The sequence below is a fragment of the Humulus lupulus genome, chromosome 5 (assembly GCF_963169125.1).
Source record: "Humulus lupulus chromosome 5, drHumLupu1.1, whole genome shotgun sequence".
NCBI lineage: Eukaryota > Viridiplantae > Streptophyta > Magnoliopsida > Rosales > Cannabaceae > Humulus > Humulus lupulus.
Window position 1 is genome coordinate 207,786,719 of NC_084797.1, and position 23,695 is coordinate 207,810,413.

Consider the following 23,695-nt stretch of genomic DNA (forward strand, 5'->3'; position numbering starts at 1 on the left):
AAAAAATTAAAATAATATATATTTATATAAATTGTACATGAAAATATATATATTTTGGGCTAAATACACACTTTTTGCAATTATATCATAAGATCACCGGCAACTTTTGCCGTGGACTTTCCGAATCCGTAAGCAACCTCCTATGTCTTCCTAATTAATCTAATTATAAATCTGTACACAATAATAACAATTTTCTCAGAACAATCGAATTTTCTTTTTAAGTTTTCGGAGATTTTATACATATATTTTGGTATGGAGATGAATTGTGAATCTGGGTTTTTGTTATAGGTCTGGAAATTATTCGGATAAGAGATGTGCCGTCAAAGTTGTTGTGTGCATTTGTCTGTAGAGGAGGCAGTCGCTGTGGAAGAGACTCTGCTTGTGTATTGTAAACCAGTTGAGCTCTACAATATTCTCCGATGCCGTGCCCTTGACAATGTAACGTTTTCCCCCAACTTTTCTCATGGAAATGATGAGTTTTTTATTTTCATGTTGTGTTGAATCGTATTTAGTGTAATTGGGATTCTTTTGATTTGTATAATTGTGTTATTTGTTTGTTATATACAAGCTGGACTAGGCCTAAGTGTACAAAATTTGTGCTTGAATGTGAAACTTTTAGCTTTGAATTGGATCTCACAAAAACAAGAAATCGATTAATTTTTTGTCTACTTGATTGATAGTATAAACTGGAGAGTTATTTTGATATTTGGGCTTGGCTTTATTTTACGTATCTTCATATTGACGCTAATTTCAATTTAATTTACAGTGTTGATATTAGAACAGAGTAGACAGTTATGATTGTTAGAACTGTTAAGTTAGTTTCACAGCTTCTTATTTTTCTGTTAGGTCAGCTCCAGCTCCCCTACATATAGAGCTGAGTTTTTCATTGTATTAATACACTGGTTCATTTTTTAATTAAACAGTTTCTCAGTTCTCATTTTTCTGATAGTTGATGCCAAACTCATTATATTTTTTGTTTGATTGAATCTGCGTTGTCTGGTTAGACTTTTTGGTTTGTGATATTACTCTTGACATAGTTTCTACTTTCTAATTGAGAACCTTTCTCTTTGTAGCCTTCATTTCTTCGGAGATGTTTGAATTACAAAATTCAAGCAAGGCGTAAAAGGAGGTATTAGTTTAGCCACATTTTTTTTTATGCTTTCTCTTATATTTGTACCATAATATTATGATTTTCAATTCTAATAAAGTCTATGAGTATAGGTTTCTCTATCTTCTGTAGGATTTTAGCAAAAGTTTGATGTTGAGTATGATCTCCATTATTTTCTTTGCTGCTTATTTGGTATTTAGGATACCCATAAATGAAGAAAATAACATTTTCATGGCCTATTCTATGGCCATTTCTTTATTCATACTCTATCACAGTTGCATGCACCGTTCCCAAATTCTTCTAATTACTTAACATATTGCATACGTAAAAATTGAGAAGGATCGGTGGCAGGCAAGTTAGATGCTGACTGCCAAATTATGTTTCATAGTGTGGTTGAAGCAAGGTTTTTTTTTTTTCATGAATGCTTGCCTGGTCTTAGAATTTTAAAGACTGCTATTTGAGGTTTCTATACGTTTTTTGGATGATTAAGTAGTTGGTGTAATGAAGAATTCAGATGGTTAATTGCTATATTTTTCACTTTTCCAAAGTAATACTATAGGGTTGGTTCAAAACTCTTTTTCGATAAATATAATTTTGGTTACAAAGTAACTCAATTGAATTAATGCTTAAAGCAAGTTTTTATGTCATTTGTTTTTTTTTTACTTGTTTTACTCTTGTAATGATTGTTTTGTTCACATATTGGGTGCTTAATTTGTTTTTTTACATAAATTTGTAGGTTGAGGGCTGGAACTGTAATATTCAATTATAGAGACTGTAACAACATGCTTCGAAAGACTGAAGGTATGAAAAATTCCATGCCCTCATAAAATCTAGCATCTCTATTTCTGTTTTAAAATATGCTTGTTTGCAAAGTACCACGAAATTTAAGACCTATTACTCATTAATCATTATATTATGAAGGAGAGAGCAGTGACGGAGCCTAGAATTATTATTTGGGTTGGGATATAATGTCTTCTTTTTTTATTTACAAAGGGTTTCATTTTATTTTCCTTTCAATTTTTTTTGACTGTATTAAAAAATAAAATAGCCTAACTAATAAGAAAAAATAAAGGAAATCAAAGTGGGGGCTTTAGCGAACCTAAGTCATCATGTGGCTCCATTAATGGGTGAGATAATACACTTTAGGGGAGTTCAAGTACTTATAAATCATATTTTAAAAGAAAATATTGTAATGGAGAAATAAATATAGAAAATAAAAACATTCACAGCAATTATTTTGAGGAAAATTATAAAATGGGTGAGTCTCATATATTCCATATTCTTTTTAATTTAGGAAACTTCCAACATCACTTTGGTGTATTAGTAATTATACACTTGGAGTTGAGTTGTAATTTTCAACTTAAACGAGGTATAGCGAAGAAGGTGTGTGAGAGAATTCTAAATTCAAGAGTTACACTGCTAAGAAAAATGTTATATCATTGCATTTTTGGGAGTTATGTTTATATTTGGATTTACAAAGCATGTAGTATGTAATGTCATTGGTTAACTCCTTGATGAGGCAAATGAATGATATTGGTTTCAGGTTTGACAGTGTTCAGACATATTTATACTTCTTTCCTAAAATTTTGCCTCATACGTTATTTATATTGCTAGACAAAGACTTTAGATTCAATCTTGATTTAATACTAACTGTTCTGTGTACATGTTTAACACAGTTACTGAAGACTTTACTTGTCCGTTTTGCTTGATGCAATGTGCAAGCTTTAAGGTATTTTGAATATGAGATTTGTTCTTCTAGTGAATCTAAAGCCCTAGAGGTTTCATGAACAAAGCATAGGACATTTATGTAGATTCTAATACCTGGCAAGATTACCATCTTTGTAATGGTGTTTTTTCTTGTCTTAGGACATGAATTGTAGTTCTGTTTTGGAAGCCGTTTAGATTGATCTTCATGAACAGCTTTTTGACTTTTAATACCAGAATTATTGTCAATTCTTTATGAGAATAGGCATTATATAGACATCAGTCTTGATATATCTCATTGTACTATTATTGCACACAAAATTTTGACTGTTCAGAGATTTTCTTCTTCTTTTTGTTTCATCTTCTTTTTATATTCGATTATGATTTTCATTATCATAATTTCTTCTAGTTAAACAATAGAAGCTGACTCTTTTGTCGTTGAATGTTGTTGTAACTCTTTTATTCAGCTTGCTCTTCAATTTTTTTGTCATAAAAAGCTGCTATGTGGTCATTCTTCATAATATTTTTAATATTAGAAACTCATGCTTTTCTGTCCTTTATAATTTATTACATGTTTTTTGTACATTTTGTTTCATCATGTATAGATAAAAGAAATATTAACCTTAGCATATAAAATTGCATTACTTGTTTGGGATGATGTTAAGGGAGAACTTAATTTTTTGCTTGCAGGGTTTGCGTTATCACTTGTCCTCTTCACACGACCTTTTCAACTTTGAATATTGGGTTTGTAATTTATAATATCAAGTTGTTGCTTTCTCAGCAATTTGTAGAGGCTAAGTCAAGACACATTTATTTGTAGGTGACTGAAGAGTATCAGGCAGTGAATGTTTCCGTGAATGTAGATGTATTATCTGAGGTCAGGACTTCATTCTTTTAAGAAGTATTATTGAAGATTTATTTGTTTCAGATTGAAATTGCTCCTAGTTTCAGATTGAAATTGCTCCTAATTTCTAATGTCAAACCTTCAAACAAGATTGTCTTGTTCAGAACACATTAAATTTGGACCCTGTGCTTCTTTTCTGACGCATCTAATTATATTAAGAATTTTCTACTGTATCTTGAATGTATGCTTCTGCTCGTACATTTTTTTTTACTGATTTGTGTCCTGTCAAACGTTATTGATGAGATAATGGGATTGCAGTTTCCTTGCTGGTTTGGCCCTTTTTCCTTTTTTTCAAGTAAAGTTTTATACATGAAAACATAGCAACAGTTCTACTTTAGTAATTGAAAAGCACTGACTTGGTATTTCTCTTATTTTCCAAGATAGCTGCTTATACTGTCTTGGTATATGTTTTCCATGCAGACCATAGCGGATAGGGCAGTCCCACAGCTGCAAACATTCTTCTTCTGGTCGGTTTTAAATCCTTGGGTACATCTTTACTACTTCAGATGATAACTTATTAGACTTTTAAAAAAATATTGAGAGTTTAGAAGGTGGAACAAATTGTTTGTCCAGCTCAAGACCAAGAAGGTGTCGACGAAGGAATCTTGTTCAGAATGAAAAGAATGTTAATGTGAAATTCCTGGAGTTGGACTCACCAAGACCTGCTAGTGAAAACATACAAAGGGGAGCTTTGGAGAAGGATGATGGTATGTTCTTTAGTGATGCATCTAACTATAGTGGCAGATCCAGACTTTGATGTTAGCAATCTCATAACTTCTGAGTTATTGCTCTGAAAAATCGTTTGGCTTGATATTATTCAAAAGAGAGCATAACATATAGTGACATAAAAGAAACAAAATATGGAAGAGTTTTTAGTGGTTACATTTAAAAAATATGAAAATTTGTATCGTTATTAATTTCAGATGCTGAGTTAGCATTTCTAATGATCTAATATAGAAAGTTTTCAAATTGATCATAACTATTGAATAAAGATCTAACAGCTAAAATATACTTAACCATTATTGAGTAAATATTGACATAACTGTTAAGTATTGATCTATATATATATATATATATTCAATAATATAAAGATCAAGTCTTTTACGTGTTTTCTTTTTATTTGGTGGACTGAGATTTAACTTCCTGCTCCAGATTCTCAATCGTGTAAAGATGAAAATATCTCAAAGCCATTCCCTGGAGAGAAAGATCTGCCGAATGGAAGACATGGACGAGAGCACTATGGTCCTGATTTTCCAAGTTCAAGTGAGTGCATGGAACGTGTTGCATCAAGTTCCAATGATTTAGGTTTTACAATTGCCATAGCCCAAACTTCTGTGGACCTTGATTGTGTCAAACCCCTCTCAGGAGGTGAACCTCCCCTCCCCTCAAAAACAAAGAAGATAACCGTCGAGCGAACAGACTCGAAAAGGTATGTTCCGAGATGCTATGTGCCTCAATTTATATTAATTCACTGTATTAAAGAGTTCCTGTTTTACCTTGCCTGACCTTTTCTTTTGACTAACTTTATTTGCCAATTAAGACAGCAACTCATGCTTGCGTGGTTAGATGCTAATAAATTATATTTGTTAAGATGTCATTTCAAATGTTCTGTCTAAAATGCATGTATTAGCAAATAGTAAAAAACATTCCTAGATTGGAAATTGGTAATTGTTTTTTGGTCTAGTGTACCTGAAGCTAGGATTTAAATAATTGTACTGTTGAGACCTGGTTCTTCTTCATGAGATGATAATAGATAAAAAGTTTCTTTCTTACAATAGTCCACCCAGTGAACAATGATTGTAGAGGTTTTGGAGGATCTGCATAAACAAAGATCATATTGGTCTATTCCAATAAGTTATGATTTTATGGTACAAGATTTTGTTGGGATTTACATAGCTATTTTGGAATTGTGAGTGCTGGCTGTCATGTGGGTGGTTTGGTTGGAGAAATTATAGCATTTTTCATGATAGTGAGAGTCCTTTTGAATCTTTGTGCCAATGAATAAAGTTCTGGGTTGCTGTGTGGCTAAAAATTGTGAAAATGTTTGTCACTTCTCTTATTCTCATCTTTTAAGAGAATTGGAGGTTTTGTTGTAACTGGTTTGGGGTTTGGGTATGTGTTTTATTTGGGCCCCCCTTTGGCTGTAGTTTTCTTCTTGCAAAAATATATAAGTTTGATTTCTCATAAAAATAAAATAAAAGGTTATAAATATTCTTATTTGGAACTTTGGAGTTCATCAAAAAAGTGTGAAAAATACGACTATCTATTCATAAATTTACCAATAGACATTGATAGTTAGAAATTTTATTCTTTTGGTATTAATACTCTCAATTGAGTTCTAGAGATGTAAAATTTATTTGATTTTTTAATTTCTACCTCACTTTCCAAGGGTACCATAACAATAAGCCCCTACTGTTTTATCTAAATTAGATAATTTCCTGTGGTTTTTGGACAAATCCTTCTCATATTTTTATTTATAACTAAATCTAGTACTGAGTTAAACTTGTCAAAATTAAAGCAAAAAAAAATCTAGGTCTCATATTTAAAATTTAGAGAACAATTCATAACAAAAAAAAAGGTATTTTATTTTCTGTTAAATAGAAGTATAGTAACAAGTAAATCAACACAAAATATTTTTGTATTTTTTAATATACGTTTTTTTTTTACAAGTATTTTTAATATACATTTAATATTTAGGTTTAATTTTATATTTGATTTACATTTTGAATTTTTTTTTTACTTGAGTGTTGATTTCAAATTTCAAATAAATTGAAATATGGATCGAGTTTTGCAAAAGTCATGTAAATTGTCTCTAATTTAATCAAAACAGATCAGTTGTCCTAATCATTGTTTGAATTAAGTTCTAGATTTTGTTATTAGCATTAGTTTCTATATGTGTTCAAGTTCAGATTATTCTTCCACAACATTAAGGTTGTTTATTTTTGTTAAGAATGTTTCTGACTCTTGTTTTCTATAATATTCTTTTGATCTTTATTTGGACAGCCGAGTGCTTCTTCACAAACGACAGTTCTACCACTCTCACAGAGTTCAGGTAGTTAGCTACTTTTAAACTTGTTTTATAATTTCTTCCCTCACCGAGCTATTTTATATTTGATATTCTGTTTATTTGTTGCCATTTTGATTTTTCATCAAGTTTTTTACTTTTTGAACTCTAGAATAAACAAGACAGTGAACTTTAGATTGTTTGTTGCGCTGGTTATGCATAAATAGCTATATAGCTCTCTTTACCTACAGTTATAGGGTTTTGATGTGCAACTGATGTTTCACAAATAGCTATTTTTGAATATATATATATATGTGTGTGTGTGTGTGTATGCCAATTTGATATATATATATATATATTATAGATGTTTTGGAGCCTTTGGGTTAAATAAGACACGATAGGATAGAGGGATTTGAATGTTTGTTTTTTCACAACTATAGTATACTTGTATGTATTCTAATTTCACCTTCAAGTTCCTTGTCATGTTATTTTTTTTCTTTAGGTATCTCTTGCTTTGTATTTTTCAGTCGCGTAAGATGGTTTGCGAAACATGAAATATCTGGCGTACAGTTTTAAGTCCTAGCTATACTCTGTGCTGTATTTGATCAGTAGTTTGTACGTTGTTACTAATCTTTTCATTGTGACTCAAATAATTTACTGCTTTGTTTGTTTGTATATTAAGCCTATGGCATTAGAGCAAGTGCTTTCAGATAGAGATAGTGAAGATGAAGTTGATGACGACATTGCAGATCTTGAAGATAGAAGGGTACGCTGTTCTGTAATCCCTTTGCTTCTTTTCCAATAAAAATTCTCATTTCAGCAATAGAATGTGGTTTCCTGTTTAATATGCTAACCACAAGCCTATTGGCATAATCAATTCTCGTTTAGTTCTGAAGCAACATGGTAGAAGAAAAGCCACGTGTAGGATATAAGAATCTGTTATACATGTAGCTTGCCCACTCACTCAAGCATTAAGTTTTACTTTTTTTATTAATCATCTAAAACTAACTTAAGAAACGTAAGGTGAAGTCAGCTTCAACGAAATTTAAATATGCTTAAATGAAAATTGGTTGAATGGAAAATTTGTTTTAACATATTTGTCTTTCTTGTTTTCTTGTAGAAAATGGTATTAGAAATAATCATACATTGAAACCATATAGAAAACACAATATTTTTATAAAGGAAATAGTTTCTTTAACACCAATTGTTTTTAAATTCGAACTCCAATCCTGCTCTAAATGTTCTCTCCTTTCTAATTTGTAATAGAGTAATGATATGTGCACCCAAAATATGCAGCCATGTTGCATTCTACCTTTGACTTCTATATAGGATCTTTAGGCTGATGTGTTGTTTTGTCATATTGGATTCCTCAACTGTTTAAAATGACATGTATACCCACAAATATTTTGACCAGCTTTTGTGGCATTTATACATATTGTTAATAACTTAGTGTATTTAAGTACTGTTTTTGGCTGTCAAGTTTCTCTTGTTTAGAACCATGAAAATTGATTTTTTTTTATCGGTTGATAGATAGGTGAGGGAAATTTAGTGTGGAGAGTTTTTTTAATCATGATGCGTCTTGCTTCCTGCTTGGTTAGTCGTTTATCCTACTATTAAATAACTCAAGGACTAATATCGAACTTTAATTTTCAGATGCTTGACGATTTTGTGGATGTCACCAAAGATGAAAAGCAACTTATGCATCTTTGGAACTCATTTGTGAGAAAACAAAGGTATCTATATCTTGTTACTTGTTCTCATCCTTTAAAACTCTATTGTCTTATTTTCTTCTCTCAGTTACTGTCTTATACTCTTTTTATATCAAAATTGTGTAGGAAAAAAAATTATTAAAAAATATTTGAAAGATGAATAGGAATCTCTAAATATAGGGAATGACACTATAGTAAAAAAAATGTAAAATAAAGCATTCATTAGGGTGCTTTTTTGATCCATTTTCTTTACATTTTGAAGGAATATCTATTTTACATCATCTATTGTGAGTGTTGTTATACTCAGTTACCAAAAGCAAGTTCTTAAGATGGTTATCAAAATCTTTTACACTTTTATTGTTGCAGAGTTTTGGCAGATGGTCATATACCCTGGGCGTGTGAAGCGTTCTCTAAACTCCATGGGGAGGAGCTGATCTCATCTAAACCTCTTTTCTGGTACTGCTCTTGCTTGGTTCTATGCCCAATACTTTTCGACTTAGCAACATGATTGTTGTACTCTCCTAAATTGAAATTTATTGCATTCTGAACATATATTCCTTTTTTGCCTTGGCTTTAAAATTGAAACGCTCTTGGTTGGCTCAGGTGTTGGAGAATATTCATGATCAAACTTTGGAATCATGGTCTTCTTGATGCTTGCACTATGAACAGTTGTAATAAAATTCTGGAGGGGTGTAGGGATAAGGCACCGGTTGTAATGAGAAACTAACACGTTTGGACCTCACATCAAAACATTTTTCATTCAATACAGTAGGAAATAGAGTAGAAAGTTCAGCTTAGCTAATCACTAATTATGGGTCTTACTCTGACCATTGTATCATTCATATGCCAAATAATATTATATTTTCTTGTAGACTTATCACACTTTCTTATGATAATTCATTTTAAAGTAGTTGATGTCGAGTAAATTTGAAATCAAATGTGTTTGGGATTATTTTGCAAAATTTTATAAAAACAAAAAAAAAATTATATTTTTTTTGTACTTAGTATTTTGTACAATTACCTGTTTGAATTTTGTGATTTGATAAATTATTTTTTGGATTCTATGTTTTGTAAAATGATTCAAATTTACTCATAAATCTGATTTTGATGAACAAAAAATTAAATATAAAAATCAGATTTAAGAGTTTATTTAAACAATTTTATAAAATATAGGGTCTAAACAAGTAATGAAATAAAAAAAGTACAAATCTTAACAAAAAAAAAAAATACTATTGCGTAAAATAACTATAAAAAAATATATATTATTTGCCTAGTTCACCTTTAACTAAAACTTCTCACGACTATTCCACTATTGCTAGACTGTGAAAGTTACTACTTCCTCTTTAAAACTATGTTGAAATTCAATGACAATATGTCAATAGCATTATTAGGAATAATAACTAATCCTAACACCCAACCCTCATTTCATATAAGCTCTTCCAAAACCCTAACTAGCAATAACCTAGTTGAATTAGTAATCATTAAATTCACAACCACATGCTCAAAAGTAAAACAAAACAATAAAAAAAAACCCTCCCATTCAAAGTTTTTTGTATCTGACTGGGCAACATGATACAGTTGCAGCACATTGTCTTAAAGTATGTTAAAGCATAGTATTGACACAATTATTTTAGCCCAAAAAACAAAAGGGGCACAAATTTGGCAAATGTCATATAGTTATATGAGAGAACTGAAGTCTGAGTTCAAACTCAACATGAATTGGTAATACTTATTTGATTTTTGAAGTAAAGGAAAAAATCGTAGCCTTATAATAAGATTTAGCTTCTCTTGTATGAAAATCGCCAGCTTCTGTTGTGATGCTGACAAATTATTCTTGGCTTGCATTGGATCATCACTTTGGGTTGGTTGTATTACATGTCCTCATCCTCTTGCGGAGGTTCATAGTTCAAGTCCAATAAAACAGGCACTCTTTTGGAGTTATTACTCTCTGTCCATAACAACAAGATATATGATCAGATTCATATATACATAGAAGGATATATGGAGAGAGAGAGAGAGAGAGAGAGAGAGAGAGAGAGACCTTGAAGATGTAAAGTATTAACATTTGGCAAAAGGGCTTTTTGTAGCCTGATAGCATAGGGGAACATGAGCATGTTAGAGAGGACGATATGTTTCTCCAAGGTCCTGTCAATCTCCTGGGAATAATAGAAATTGTTTATCCACATCTTTTCCACTCCTTCAGAGGATGGTATCACAACATTTTCTACTTCCAAATGGCATAGAGTCTGAAAATATATATATATATATATATCATAAGAGTGAGCCACATAAATTAAGAAAATATATAGACATAATATGAACAAATTTAAATATATATACAAGTAAATAAAAGTACATACAATCTTTATCTTTCTTGTAGGTAGGAGGTCACAGGTTCAATCCCTCCCCCGCCTCTTGTATAATAAGTAATATAAAGACTATCAGTAGTCATAATAAGTATAGTCTAATAGTTCTACATCTTTTCTCGCAAAAAAGAAAGTTCCGAGTTGACTCCCTTTCCCCAATATGAAAATAAATAAATAAAAAATGCATATCCTTATGTGTTTGTGAAGTGGACAAAATCCAACGCGATGTATAAGAATGTTAATTAGAGCTTACAGATTCAACTGCAGCCATTAGCATACGCATCATCCCTCTGCCCCTGTAGTTCTTAGCAGTTGTTACAAAGGGTATTTCCGCCATTGTCTTTCCATGTATTCTGTGAAATTATTCAAATGCAATACAGAACAAATATTCAACCAGGTCTATTATGCTGAATTATTTTTTTCATTAATATTGTGAGTTAATTTCCTAAATAATAATAGTAAAAACAATACCTGACAGAAGCGACTGCGACTATATCATCGTCCTTCTCCAAGATAGCTGTATAAAAGCTTCTGAAGTTGATTCTGCTCAAATTTGAGCTGTTCATACATTCAAACACCACATTACTTTTATTTTGCAAAATAAAACTTAACCTGTTATCTTTTGTTGCAGAAATTAAATCTATAAATAGTTCTAAATCGAGTTATAGCTTAGCAAAGATGTTTTGAAACTAAATATATTAGAATAATCAGAAATCAATATAAAAGTATTTACAAAATATAAAACACAAATTTATACTAATACAAATATGAGCTCTACATTCAATTGTAATAGTGCTGACAAATGTCCCATTACAATACTGATCAGGTAGTTTATTTGTTCATTTATACATTATTCATATGAGTATAGTATAGTATGATATAGATATATATGTACCTGGCATTGCAGACCACACTCCTGAGTAAATTAATACCAGTGTAGCGATCAATTATTTTTTCAAAAGATTGATCCATGAGGCTCCACGCAATCCCTATTTTACAGTTGCACTCTATCAATTGATAGAACAAGTCAATATCTGTTATTTCATCAAATGACATCATGTCAGTATGTCGTATTAGTGTCCATGACAACCCTTCCTCCATTTCATTCTTCACTCCCACTATTCTCTGAAGTTTCACATAAACCTTTTCCAACATAATTATAATGATTTACATTAGACACAAAGACAGATTCAAATCAAGTGATCAAAATTAAAGAATATTAATAGTATGTTAGTTACATCGTTACATCCATCTCCACAAAACTGTGGGCATGAAGTGTTGAGATTCAGCTCTTTTTGGTCATAACATGCCCAGTGATCTACAGACAAAATAAATTATTATTAACTTAAAAAAAAAGTAATATCTTCTTTTTTTTATTATTATTTTTAAATATAACCAAACCAACCCTAAAAAAATTGGAAAAATACTAGACATCCCACTTGAACTCAGATGATCCCTTTTAATTAGTCCACAATCTACAAAAACTGATTCTTCAGTAATTTTGGTAGACTACCGACCAACTAAAAGGTATCACACAGCCCGTGTTGCTGCTCGAGGAGGAGGAGCAGTACTAACAAAAAATAAGACTTACAGGTCTTATCACACAACATGCATCTGGAGAAGTCAATAGGAAGATTCTCTCCTGTCGATGCACCACAATATTTGCATACGCAATAGGGACACGACCATTCACCAAAAGGAACTCCCTGCAACCACCCAAAAAATAAAATAAAAAATACCCATAAATTTTTTTATTAATAATTATAATAGTAATAATTACCTCCATTTCCAGACAAGCAGGATGAAAAGTTGAAGGGCATTTCTCACAGCAAATCAAGTCACCTCCATCAGCACAAACCATACAAGCATCGTCATTTTTGTCACTATCATTAGTTTTAGGCTCAACATTATTAACCACATCCAAATCTCCTGCTTCCAATGCCATATACCAAGCCGAAACTTGGCATTGCAACAAAGAAAATCCACTCTTTTCCAACACAATGTTTTGGTATGGCTTTCTTAGAACATCACTCTTACAACCACTCCTCGCATTCCCAATCACATAGGCATGTTCTTCAAATTTCCCAACTGTAACAATTTGTTCACAACAATCACAATGTATCCCAGCTCTAGTAACTTTTCCTCTATTAGTTTTATTAAGCTCCAAGTCCACATAATACACTACTTCATTATCTTTTATTATCTCTAAATCAATCAACAATGCCAAGATCGTTCTTTTCTCTGTGTCATCTTCAGCCACACTCCCTTTTTCTGAACCAAAAGAAGAAGCTCGACGCTTCTTGCTTCTCTTCCTTGTCACCAAAGGGCCTTGATTAGTTTGCTGAAGTAGTGGACTAGTACTAACACCACTACTACTCGTCACGGGATTAGCCTTAGGTGGTCGACCAGGTTTTCTTTTGACTGGTCGATTAGTACTACAAGTAGTAGTAGTAGGAGTCAACATTCTATTTCTCCTAACTGGTTGAGTATAGCCAGCAATTTTGGCCACAAGAACTACTTCTCTAACTTGACTCCTGTTCATGTTAACATTGTTCGCTGAGGTAATGAGACTGCGCTGTGGACGCCTTTTGACATAATCTGGATCCGATTCGGTATCAGAATCTGATGAAGAACTTGTATCAGCGTATGTTTGCTTCTGCTTTCTGTTCCTTAACACATATGCCATGATGTTTTTTTTTTTAGTTTGAAAAGCTTCTTCTACAATACTACCCTGCACCAAGAAATTACACTAGTTTCTATTATTAACACGTTTTTGTCACTATAACAAGAACAGAATCCAAATCTTGGACATCTTTTTTCTGGTTGTGTTTTCATTTTAATTCACATTTATAAGGGGGTTTTGAAAACCAGCTAGCTTTCTAATTGTAAATTGACAAATGAGAACCGTTTTAGTCACAAAAATGGTAAATCTTAATATATTTAACAGTTAAAATGTTCAATTCAAAAGTAAATGAAAATAAAACTAACAATTCAGAAGTGGTATGACAAACACACAAATATATATAGCACTAAATATGTTTATGAGAAACCATACACATTGTGAGAAACATATTAACTCTATGATTTGATTTTGAAAGTACTATTTAAAACTATTGATTTGTTTTTGTTTTTGTTTTTTAACAATTCATTTGTTTTTTTATTGGAAGATTTTAAATAATATTCGGTGCTGAAATCAGCATACAAATATTATGTTGCTTAAATATTTGAATTCTATTTTCTGTATCTTAAATTATTTAAAAAAATTTGAAAATTGGTAGAATGTATGCTATAAGTAGACATATAAAAAAATTAGGATTATAGCTATTTATATATCGAAAACGCAAAGTAATACACTGTTGAAAGAGACTACTACAGATTTCCTATTTATATATGTTTAGGAATAATATATATTGAAGAGTAATTTTGGAGAAAAAATATTTAAGATTAATTTAGCATAGGAGTACTAGTTAGTTGACTATTGGACAAACGTCCCTATAAAATTATTTTCTTCAAGTAAAATAACCTCTCAAGGATATATTTGGATTTTTTTTTTGTGAAACAAGCTGTAACGCTTGTTTTCATTGGTTATGAAAACTTAAAAAGGATCAATGTCCAAAAAAAAGAACAAATCTTATGAAGAATCAAAATATATTATAGCTTGTTTTGTGAAAATAACAATATTGATAAATAAATAGGTATATATATTGGTATTATTATGTACACCCACATACATAACACAAAAAGACGAAGAGAAAATGCACAAAAAAAACTCTATGTTTGTTTGAACAATATTAAAAAAAAAGAGAGAGAAAAATCAATCAAGTCAGGGCATAAAATAATGAACAAATATTTTTAAATTTTAGTTGAGAGAATAACCACAATGAATTGCCTTATAGGTAGATTAGGGGAAAATTAAAACTAGAAAATTGTTCTTTTTCTCTTAAAAAAATAATTAAATTTAAAAATCAATCAAGTTTTCAAAATCAGGCTAAAAATGTCGAAAACTATTGCAAGAATATATGATAATTCTTTTTCATATAATAAGAAAAACTAATTTTTTTTTCTGGAACCAATAGTTCATTGAATTACCAAAAAACGATGGGAACCACGAGGTGTCCTTCCCCTAAGCTATATCCAGCTTTCTGACTAGTAAACCTAGCCTTTTTTGCCAGACCATCGACTATCAAATGTAACTAACATAAATTTGGAGATATAAACTTAAATCCTTATTTATGATATCCATAAAAATTCCAATGAGATAGACTTATAAGAAATTCATGAACAACATTCTAGCTGTATTGATATATCTCTAAAAATGTATAGACAATATCAATTCAAAAAAAAAAACAAATAGTTAAGGTGCAGGGATTGAATAAGAAAATTGTACCTTCTTCTTTCAACACGGAAAAGGTAATCGATTCAGGAAATTCAAAACATCGATCTCCAAATCTCTGAATGAATTAGCTTCTTTTATCGATGAAATTTCTTCAATTCTGAAATGAAATGATGTAATAAATTATCAACAAACCTTATAATAAACACCTTCAAAAGTTGAAATCATAAAAGGAAAAGAAGAAAAAACTTGATGGAAAATGGTTTAGATATAAATGGGATAGTAGTGTAGGATTATGAAACGGCTACTGTTTGGTAAGTTGAAAGAACTGACAAAGCTGTGGCGTCACTCACAAACATGCAAGACACTAGGCAAGGCAGAGATACTCATCGGACTAAGAGTAACATGAAACTAATTTGTCTTTCTAAGTATCTTACTCCTACGAATGACATGAAAAATCAAATCTCAAAACCAGTGTATATTATATATTGTACACACAGACGAAGAGACATGCCTCTTTATAGTCGGGACGGGAAAAGTAATCCAATGCTTTCGAAAAAATCGCTCTCGGAACCAAAAAACACATATAAGGTAAAATGGTCTCGTATGGCAACCAAGGCATTCATACCATATGTTGTAACGGATTCAACCATAATTTTATTATATATTTGAAATTCAGCTACACTCACACTACGTTAATGCAGAATTAATAAAAAAAAATATATCACATTAGGTTATTTGTTTTGGCAAACATATATTATGGTAGCTAAGTAGTTGGACTTTATTATAATTTCCATACGTAGAATCATTGATACATTTTTTTTTGTTGATAGGTTCAACAGATAGTTGTAGAGTATTCATGATTATACTTATTTTATCAATTTAATATTTAAAGGTCATGTGAAAGTACTTTTTGTACCAAAAGTACAAAATCTTATCAATCTAATTTATATATATATGAGAATTTTTTTACAGCGCTTCACTTTAAGTCTTATCGGTGAGACTCTTAGTATTCTTGACCCGTTAACATTTTTCGGCGCAATTTTTTTTTTATGACCGTGTATATTATAGCTATTTAGAGCATCTGCAAATTTTCAAAAAATTCTGAATAGTTTACAGTACCGAAAACTAGGTTTAAACATGTTGCACGCATGACTAATTTTTTTTATGCGCGTGGAAAATATGTTTAAACCTAATTTTCGGTCCTGTAAACTATTCGGAATTTTCTGAAAATTTGCAGGATGCTCTAAATAGCTACAATATACACGGGAATTCTCCTATAGGGGCTTCACTTTAAGTCCTACCGGTGGGACTCTCAGTATTCTCGACTCGTGAACAGTTTTCGGCACGATTTTTTTTATTAATGTGTATATTGTAGCTATTTAGGGCATCCTGCAAATTTTCAGAAAATTCCGAATAGTTTACAGTACCGAAAACTAGGTTCAAACATATTGTTGCACGCGTGACTAATTTTTTTTATGCACGTGGAAAACAACATGTTTGAACCTAGTTTTCGGTATTGTAAACTATTCAGAATTTTATGAAAATTTGCAGGATGCTCTAAATAGCTACAATATACAGTCATAAAAAAAACCGCGTCGAAAACTGTTCAGGGATCCTACCGGTAGGGCTTAAAGTGAAGCCCCTATAGGAGAATTGTCCTATATATATTGGTTGCTTTTAGGATGCAGCTCCACTTTTGGTACTTATATAATTTTTGTCGCAATTATTTTTCATTGTGGACATTTTAGTTATTTACAATATCCTATATTTTTTTTTGGAAATTTTAAATAATTGAGTGTTGAAAACATAGTTTAAATATGTTAAAACAAAAAACAGTCACGCGTGGAATGTATTGTTTGAATTATGTTTTTGCAATTGTAAATTATTCAAAAAAATTTAAAAATTTGAAGGATGCTCTAAATTTAAAATATCCACAATCATTTAAAAAAAAACTATGTCGAAAATCATCCAGATACCGAAAACAAAAAGGGAAGTATTGGTATACCCAAAAATAGATTGTCCATTGTAGAATTTTTCTATATATACAAATGTATTCTATTCAAATAATAATGTGTACTCTTAACTTTATAGGTGTGTTCGACAAGTCGTCAAATGGCAAGACAAAAGAAAATTATATTTACATAATGGCCAGTCTAGTAAATTGTATGGAGAAAAAATGTAATTTCTCTAGCAAAATGGTATCAGAAAAAAATGTAATTCCTCCATAAAATACTTAAGGATGTTCTAGACGAGGACAGAGGCAAAACCAGCCACATATTTTAAGGAGGGTCAAATAAAAAAAAGTAATTGTTGGCAAAACCCTCTTAAGTTTGCTTTTTATACACTTAATCCCTCTTTCTTTTGTGTGGCAATACTCACTTAAGTACCAATTTATTGGCAAATTTAAGATATCCTCCATTCCAATCCGTTAACTGCTACCGTGGACAGTCCACGTGTTTTACACATTCGTCCACATTATTTATTATTTAAGTATTATAAAAATTAATAAACAAATCAAATTGATTTAAAATTTAAAAAATTAATATTTTATAAAATTAAAAATAAAAAACTGTTTTTAATTTTGTTTTCTTTCTTTTTTCTTTTTCTTCTTCTTGTTTTCTCCGTTCAACTCCCTCTCTTCCTCTCTCTCTTGATCGATGTCCTTCTCTCTCTTGATCGATCTCCCTTTGCCCATCTCTCTCTCTTTCTTGATCTCCCTCCTCTCTTTCTCGATCTCCCTCCCTCTTTATCGATCTCTCGGTCTCCCTCTCTCTCGAACGCTCGGAGTCGGATGGGCTGAGTTGGCCAGAGCTGGGTTCACCGGAGCCGGAGGGGACATGGACTGGACAAGAAGAAGAAAAAGAAGAGAAAAAAAGGAAAAAAAAACAACTTTATATTAATTTTAATTATAATTTTTAAATTTTTAGTTGATTTTTATAATATTTAAATAATAAATAATGTGGACTATTAAAAACGTGCCACGTGAACACAAGGATATACGTAGACTATCTACAATGGCAGTTAATGGGCTGTATTGGATGATACCTTAAATTTGCCAACGGATTGGTACTTAAGAAAGTATTACCACAAAAAAAAAGAGGTTAAGTGTATATAATGGCAAACTTAAGGAAGTTTTGGCGGAATTGCATGTGGTTTAGCCATTGAACCAAAATAGAATTTCAATGTCATACATCACTTAAAAGAAGAAAATATTGGACTTGTTTACCAAAAAAATTTTTGGCCGTAAAGATTTATTTTAAAAGATAGAAGTAATAATACAAAATCGAACATTATCCACTTAATAATATAAATAAAGTGTTTTGAGAACTTGGTGTATCATTATAAATCATATGTAACAATCAATCATTATACACATAAAGATAAAGATGTTTAAATTCAAAAGAAAGTGTATATTTGCCCATGCGTGTGTTATAAACACATTCATACGCTTGCTACTTGAAGTGAACACTACTTAGATTAAGATTTTAAACATAAATATAACACTTAAACTTACTTTAAATTTATGTACCAACAAATCTTTCTTAAGTGACACTAATAAATAGGAGATTCGAATCGATTTTGTTTTAAAAGCAAAGTTAAAGGATATAAGACTATCAAAATCTAAGGCAAGTGGTAGCTTTTTTCTTTTGTATTGGCAAATTTCTTTAATTTGGAGTACTTAGAGCACTCTTAATGTGTGATCTAAAATAAATAAATAGGTAAATTATATCAAAATGTACTAAAATGAGTCTCCAATAAATGTTTTATCCTTAAAAAAAATTACATTCATCTATAGTACATAACTATATTTATAACACACTATTTATCTATGTAAACATATGATATTAATTTTTCATATTCTCTCTTACATTATTCACAAACACATAAAAAGTTATGTATATGCTCTTCTCTTTTTTTTTTTTTTTTTATATATATATATTTATATATCTATATAGTTATATACCTAGTAAATTGAGTTTTATTTATATTTTATTTTTTGATAAATTTTTATTGTTATTTTTTATTTTATTTTAGCACAGTATTACATATACATTATATTTATATCTTTTTTATATAAAAATGTGTAGACAATAATTTTTTTTCTTTTAAGAGTTTGTAACTATAATAAAATACTCTAAATATTTAATGGAATATACTTTTAAAACTAACTAAAAGTATATATTTATTAATTATATTAATATAAATTCAAATATTATAAAATATCGTTATTATAATAATATTTACTATAAGATTACATAGATAATAATTATATTAATATAAATTCAAATTCAAATGTTATAAAATATCATTATTATAATAATATTTAATACTTATATTAACATAAATTCAAATATTATAAAATATCGTTATAATAATATATAATACATAATCTGAATTTTTATTAAGACATTATCATTTATGTTTGAAAATGTTATCATATTATATACATATGGTTTAATTTTTTATTTAATATGTTTATGCCATTATTTTATATATAATATTTTTTATTCATTTGAAATTTATATGACAATGATACAAATTTAATAAAATAATTAATAAATTCTATAAATAAAATTAAACAAACGTGTATTGCACATTGCTTGTATCTAGTATTATAATATAATTATGTGATATGATATATGAGTAGATATTATAAATATTAAAAGATGTAAGGATATTATTGATAGTTAAAGAAAATATTTAAAATAAATAGAAAATATTTAAAAATATAGTATTTAAAAATGATATAGATAAAAAAAAATAGAAAAGCTGATGTATGGCATAATGTAAAAGTTAGAGGTAAAATAGAAAAATGTGTGTTTTGAAGAGATATTTTAAAAGATTGAGTAGAGCACCCATTGGGAGTGCTCCCAATGGATGCTCTACTCCATTTTTTAAAATATCTCACAAAAACATACATTTTTCTATTTTACCTCTAAGTTTTACATTATACCATACATCAGCTTCTCTATATATTTCTCTACATCATTTAAATATTATATCTTTAAATATATTTTATTAATTACAATAAAATAAAATAATTGAAAAAGAAAAAAACTAATAAATATATATTAAATGGGTGAGAGAAAGCTTATAAAGAAAAATAATAATATTAAAATATTATATAAAAGATATGTAAATGTAGATATGAATTAATTGAAGTTTGTGCATAGCTATTATAAATATATGTATAAAGGAGCTGATGGAAGATGTTTTTGTGAGTTTTAGCTAAATATTATAGAGAAAATGTATTACAAAATACACCACCAAAATATATATTTTTTATAATTTACTTCAAACTTAATTTTACATTATACATTACATCAGCTTTTCTATTTTTTTCTACATCATTTAAATATTATATTTAAAAAAAATATTAAGTCGGCTCATTTATCTCTATGTTGATGAGGCCTCTTGAATCTTCTATTTCCCTATTTTATTTATTTATTTGTGTGTAATGAGACTTTACTAGTGTTTTCTTTATTATTGATAAAATCAAAATTTTTTATTTGATCTATTACCAATATATTTCTTTGTTCCGTACTTTTAATCATTTTAAGAAATAAAATAATTAAATATAATAGTATCACTCTCATATATATACAAAAGTTTATAAAAAATAATAAAATATTTATAGCTTGATGAATAATATTTCACTAGAGAAATACTATTCATTTAGGCAAAAACTTTACATCACCCATTGGAAGACTATTTAACAATTTTTTCTCTATATTATAAAAAATTAGACATTTTACCTCATCTATTGTGAGTGCTCTTAGTGTTCAACTACATATGTTAATTCATTCTTTAAAGAAACTTATTGTTATTTAATAAATCTATAGTTGATTGCATCTTTTTTTTTTTTGAGAAAAATTGATTGCATCTTAATTCAAGGCAAATATTGTTTTTTTTTTTAAAGAAAAAAAAATAGGACAATGGGCAGCTTATATTAATTTAAAAAGGACAGCCAAAAATGTTCCTAATGTTAAAATAAAAATTCCCTAATGTTTTAACATTTCATAAAATTGGCGCCAATTACATCACCCGGCAAAATTCAAAATCATTAACGAAAAAACAGAGCGAAATAGAAAAATATATTTATTTATTTTTAATTAAAACAAAGCAAAAAACTCAAGCGCTTGCTCTGAGAAGTTTGATGGAGCTTTCAAAGCCACACCTCCGAAGCTCTGATTTGCCTATCTCCATTGCTTCGGATTCTCAGGTACTGATTCTCTAACAGCTGTTGTGGATGTGGGTTTTTTTTTCCTTGGGTTCAGTTTGGTTCCTGAGAAAGTAATGGAAATGTGCTACCTTGGAACCTTGAAGATCTTTACGAGTTAATGATTTTTTTTTCGATTTCAATGTTTCTTAAATTTTGCTATTTTCTTCCAGATTTTGGGTACTTCTTCATTTTCGCCCTCCCTTCCCTCTGGTTCGTATCTACTTTCCTAGAAAAGCTGCAATTTTTTCATTAGCCAAGCAAAGCATAAATTTGATTTTTTTTAAGTAAGCTAACTTCAGTAATTTATTCTTAATTTGGGGATTTACAGAACCTCCTGAGCTAGGAAACTGGTTCCCAAACTATCAGTATGAATCACCTTTACTAGATACCAATTATGAATTTGGGGATTCTGTTTCTAAAAAAATTGAAACTGGGCACAAGAAATTTAGTGAAGAACAAGAAGAAAATTTGAAAGGGTTTAATGAAGTTGGAAAGAAAGATGAAACTCTTGTTGGGCAGAAGCTGAAGTCAAATGGGTCTTCAGAATGCTATTTTGGGAATGATAAAGATGAAAAGCAGTGTTTGAGTGAGGTACTTCTCTATGTATTTTTTTTTCTTTTATTTCTGTGAGGTTTCTTAAATTTTTAGTCCAAGAAATTATTCTTTTGCAAAGAAAAACAATTATTTCCTGAGAAATCATCAAGATTTGTAATGTTAGTTACTAAAATATATGATTTTGTTGATTGGTAGAATGTTGATTCTGCATGCTCGGCTTCACTTCATTCTGGTTAGTATCTCATTTCTTTCTTAAGCTCTTTAGCAGAATTTTATCAGCAGGTTGTCTTAAAGAGAAAAATGAATATGTTGCTATTTCATGAGTTAAAAGGCAGGAGATGTGATATTGTGATTTCAATTGAAATGGAAAATTGATTGTTTAATTTTAATTTTTTTTCCCCTTCTATGATCTACTAGAGCCTATTGACGTGGAACAATGGTTCTCGAGCTATGTGTATGAATCTCCTATTTTGGATACTGCTGATGGTTTCAAAGATTCTCTTGCTAAAGAGACTGAATGTGAAGACAATGAGTCTATGGTTGAAGAGAGTAAAAGAAATAAGGCAAAGGAATATAGAGAGTTCAGGAGAATTAAAAGTAGTGATGATGGTGACATTTCAAATGGGCTTGGCAACTATGACAAAACATGTGAATATTACAAACATGGAAAACAGTCTCCTGACAAGGTTCACATTCTTTATCCTCTGCTTAAAAGCTATACATGCGTCCACACTAATTGATTTTGATGCACGTTGATGGTTATTATGATTTGGGTTCTGAGAACTTGTGCCATAATGAGTTAGAGATAACAGCTACTATTTCTTTGTTCCTCAATATCATGTTTGCAACATACAGAATGATTCAAGGAGTGGAAGGAGCAGTCAAATCTTGGCAGGTGAGACTGATGTGTGCTTTGAAAGTGCACTTACAAAATGCTTGGAATATACAGCATTGCAAAACCAAGAAATTCGTCCAGCTAAAGATGTTGAGTTACCAAATTTGGATCAAGAAGATCACCAACGCAGACTAAACTTTTCTAATACAATGGAATATGTCAAGGATTCAGAAGCAAAGGGCCACATAGAAGTAGAACCTAGCTTTTTATCACCTAAGACTAAGAGTGGTAATCTGGAGTCAGCTGTACTTATGGTTAATGGTGCATCAATTGAAAAATCCACTGGTGGATGCGACGACAAGGAAAATGACAGAGAAGAAACTTCGAAAGATGGTTTTGTTACGACAAGAAAGGGTAGATTTAGCAAGGAAAATGAAGAAAATCTATTTGAATTGCCAAAACAAAATAAAAGAGGGGCAGTTTCACTAGCTGGTGGAAAAGGTTCTGTTGTAGAAGTAGAAAGAAAGGCTTTAGCCGAAAGAACAAACTTTAGCCTCTCTAGGGCGCCTGAGACTACTGGAAAATGGCATTGTCCTCAGAAAAGAAAGCCAAATCTTGGGCCTCCATTGAAGCAGCTTCGCCTTGAGAGATGGGTCCAAAGGCTGTGAAAGTTACCAACTGTGACAACTGCAAGGTTTTGAATTAGGGCACTCTTAGACTGATCATGTCATAACCCCAGTAGGTTTAGAGGAGAAATTATAGGAAATGGCCTCATTTTTAAATTATAGAAACTTAAATTACAATTTTTTATAATTTATTTATTTATTTAGGACTGTATAATTTTAATATAGTTGTATATGTATATTAGTTTTTATTTTAAAGTTATATTGATTTTTTAAGTTTTTTATAAGTTGTTGATATATTATTTTCCAATTAGTGTATATGTTTTTT

At 30.1% G+C, this 23,695-nt stretch overlaps 5 protein-coding genes across 6 annotated transcripts; 2 read left to right on the forward strand and 3 right to left on the reverse strand.

Moving 5' to 3' along the window:
- LOC133778094 (polycomb group protein EMBRYONIC FLOWER 2-like) lies at positions 1-9,381 on the forward strand. 2 transcript variants are annotated; one of them, XM_062217917.1, is made up of 16 exons: positions 76-128; positions 289-438; positions 1,074-1,129; positions 1,845-1,909; positions 2,785-2,837; positions 3,503-3,556; positions 3,633-3,689; positions 4,137-4,183; positions 4,290-4,423; positions 4,869-4,979; positions 5,082-5,145; positions 6,720-6,768; positions 7,403-7,486; positions 8,374-8,453; positions 8,796-8,885; positions 9,033-9,381. In XM_062217917.1, exons 2-16 carry the CDS (start codon positions 313-315, stop codon positions 9,154-9,156), a joined length of 1,194 nt encoding a protein of 397 aa, XP_062073901.1. In that variant the 5' UTR covers positions 76-128; positions 289-312; the 3' UTR covers positions 9,157-9,381. The 2 variants fall into 2 exon arrangements, with proteins under 2 accessions (XP_062073900.1, XP_062073901.1); XM_062217916.1 differs by having other exon boundaries at positions 1-128; positions 4,869-5,145.
- Positions 9,382-9,532: 151 nt separating this feature from the next.
- LOC133833944 (uncharacterized) lies at positions 9,533-11,123 on the reverse strand. The gene is made up of 3 exons (XM_062263521.1): positions 11,049-11,123; positions 10,471-10,675; positions 9,533-10,377 (listed from the first exon to the last, which is right to left on the reverse strand). The coding sequence occupies exons 1-3, from the start codon at positions 11,079-11,081 to the stop codon at positions 10,301-10,303; spliced, it is 315 nt and encodes a 104-aa protein (XP_062119505.1). The 5' UTR covers positions 11,082-11,123; the 3' UTR covers positions 9,533-10,300.
- Positions 11,101-11,950, reverse strand: LOC133779906 (increased DNA methylation 1-like). Its single transcript, XM_062219803.1, has 3 exons — positions 11,691-11,950; positions 11,272-11,353; positions 11,101-11,148 (listed from the first exon to the last, which is right to left on the reverse strand). Exons 1-3 carry the CDS (start codon positions 11,948-11,950, stop codon positions 11,101-11,103), a joined length of 390 nt encoding a protein of 129 aa, XP_062075787.1.
- Positions 11,951-12,042: 92 nt separating this feature from the next.
- LOC133833945 (uncharacterized) lies at positions 12,043-13,505 on the reverse strand. Its single transcript, XM_062263522.1, has 2 exons — positions 12,576-13,505; positions 12,043-12,501 (listed from the first exon to the last, which is right to left on the reverse strand). Exons 1-2 carry the CDS (start codon positions 13,479-13,481, stop codon positions 12,316-12,318), a joined length of 1,092 nt encoding a protein of 363 aa, XP_062119506.1. The 5' UTR covers positions 13,482-13,505; the 3' UTR covers positions 12,043-12,315.
- A 7,743-nt stretch (positions 13,506-21,248) lies between these two features.
- Positions 21,249-23,486, forward strand: LOC133833946 (uncharacterized). The gene is made up of 6 exons (XM_062263523.1): positions 21,249-21,354; positions 21,525-21,564; positions 21,683-21,945; positions 22,105-22,141; positions 22,327-22,595; positions 22,765-23,486. The coding sequence occupies exons 1-6, from the start codon at positions 21,289-21,291 to the stop codon at positions 23,410-23,412; spliced, it is 1,323 nt and encodes a 440-aa protein (XP_062119507.1). The 5' UTR covers positions 21,249-21,288; the 3' UTR covers positions 23,413-23,486.
- Positions 23,487-23,695: the final 209 nt, after the last annotated feature.

What these genes read in the sequence shown, in the direction of transcription:
- LOC133778094 (XM_062217916.1), top strand. Translation starts at nt 313, where the DNA reads ATGTGCCGTCAAAGTTGTTGTGTGCATTTGTCTGTAGAGGAGGCAGTC. An exon ending in TGCAATGTGCAAGCTTTAAG is followed by an intron (nt 2,838 to 3,502) that starts GTATTTTGAATA and finishes TTTTGCTTGCAG; the next exon opens with GGTTTGCGTTATCACTTGTC. An exon ending in TCATTTGTGAGAAAACAAAG is followed by an intron (nt 8,454 to 8,795) that starts GTATCTATATCT and finishes TTATTGTTGCAG; the next exon opens with AGTTTTGGCAGATGGTCATA.
- LOC133833944 (XM_062263521.1), bottom strand. Translation starts at nt 11,081, where the DNA reads ATGATGCGTATGCTAATGGCTGCAGTTGAATCT. An exon ending in TAATGGCTGCAGTTGAATCT is followed by an intron (nt 10,676 to 11,048) that starts GTAAGCTCTAAT and finishes ATATATTTTCAG; the next exon opens with ACTCTATGCCATTTGGAAGT. An exon ending in TAATACTTTACATCTTCAAG is followed by an intron (nt 10,378 to 10,470) that starts GTCTCTCTCTCT and finishes TGTTATGGACAG; the next exon opens with AGAGTAATAACTCCAAAAGA.
- LOC133779906 (XM_062219803.1), bottom strand. Translation starts at nt 11,950, where the DNA reads ATGTTGGAAAAGGTTTATGTGAAACTTCAGAGAATAGTGGGAGTGAAG. An exon ending in AGTGTGGTCTGCAATGCCAG is followed by an intron (nt 11,354 to 11,690) that starts GTACATATATAT and finishes ATGTATGAACAG; the next exon opens with CTCAAATTTGAGCAGAATCA. An exon ending in ATATAGTCGCAGTCGCTTCT is followed by an intron (nt 11,149 to 11,271) that starts GTCAGGTATTGT and finishes ATAATTTCACAG; the next exon opens with AATACATGGAAAGACAATGG.
- LOC133833945 (XM_062263522.1), bottom strand. Translation starts at nt 13,481, where the DNA reads ATGGCATATGTGTTAAGGAACAGAAAGCAGAAGCAAACATACGCTGAT. An exon ending in CTGCTTGTCTGGAAATGGAG is followed by an intron (nt 12,502 to 12,575) that starts GTAATTATTACT and finishes GGGTGGTTGCAG; the next exon opens with GGAGTTCCTTTTGGTGAATG.
- LOC133833946 (XM_062263523.1), top strand. Translation starts at nt 21,289, where the DNA reads ATGGAGCTTTCAAAGCCACACCTCCGAAGCTCTGATTTGCCTATCTCC. An exon ending in CTCGGCTTCACTTCATTCTG is followed by an intron (nt 22,142 to 22,326) that starts GTTAGTATCTCA and finishes ATGATCTACTAG; the next exon opens with AGCCTATTGACGTGGAACAA. An exon ending in GAAAACAGTCTCCTGACAAG is followed by an intron (nt 22,596 to 22,764) that starts GTTCACATTCTT and finishes TGCAACATACAG; the next exon opens with AATGATTCAAGGAGTGGAAG.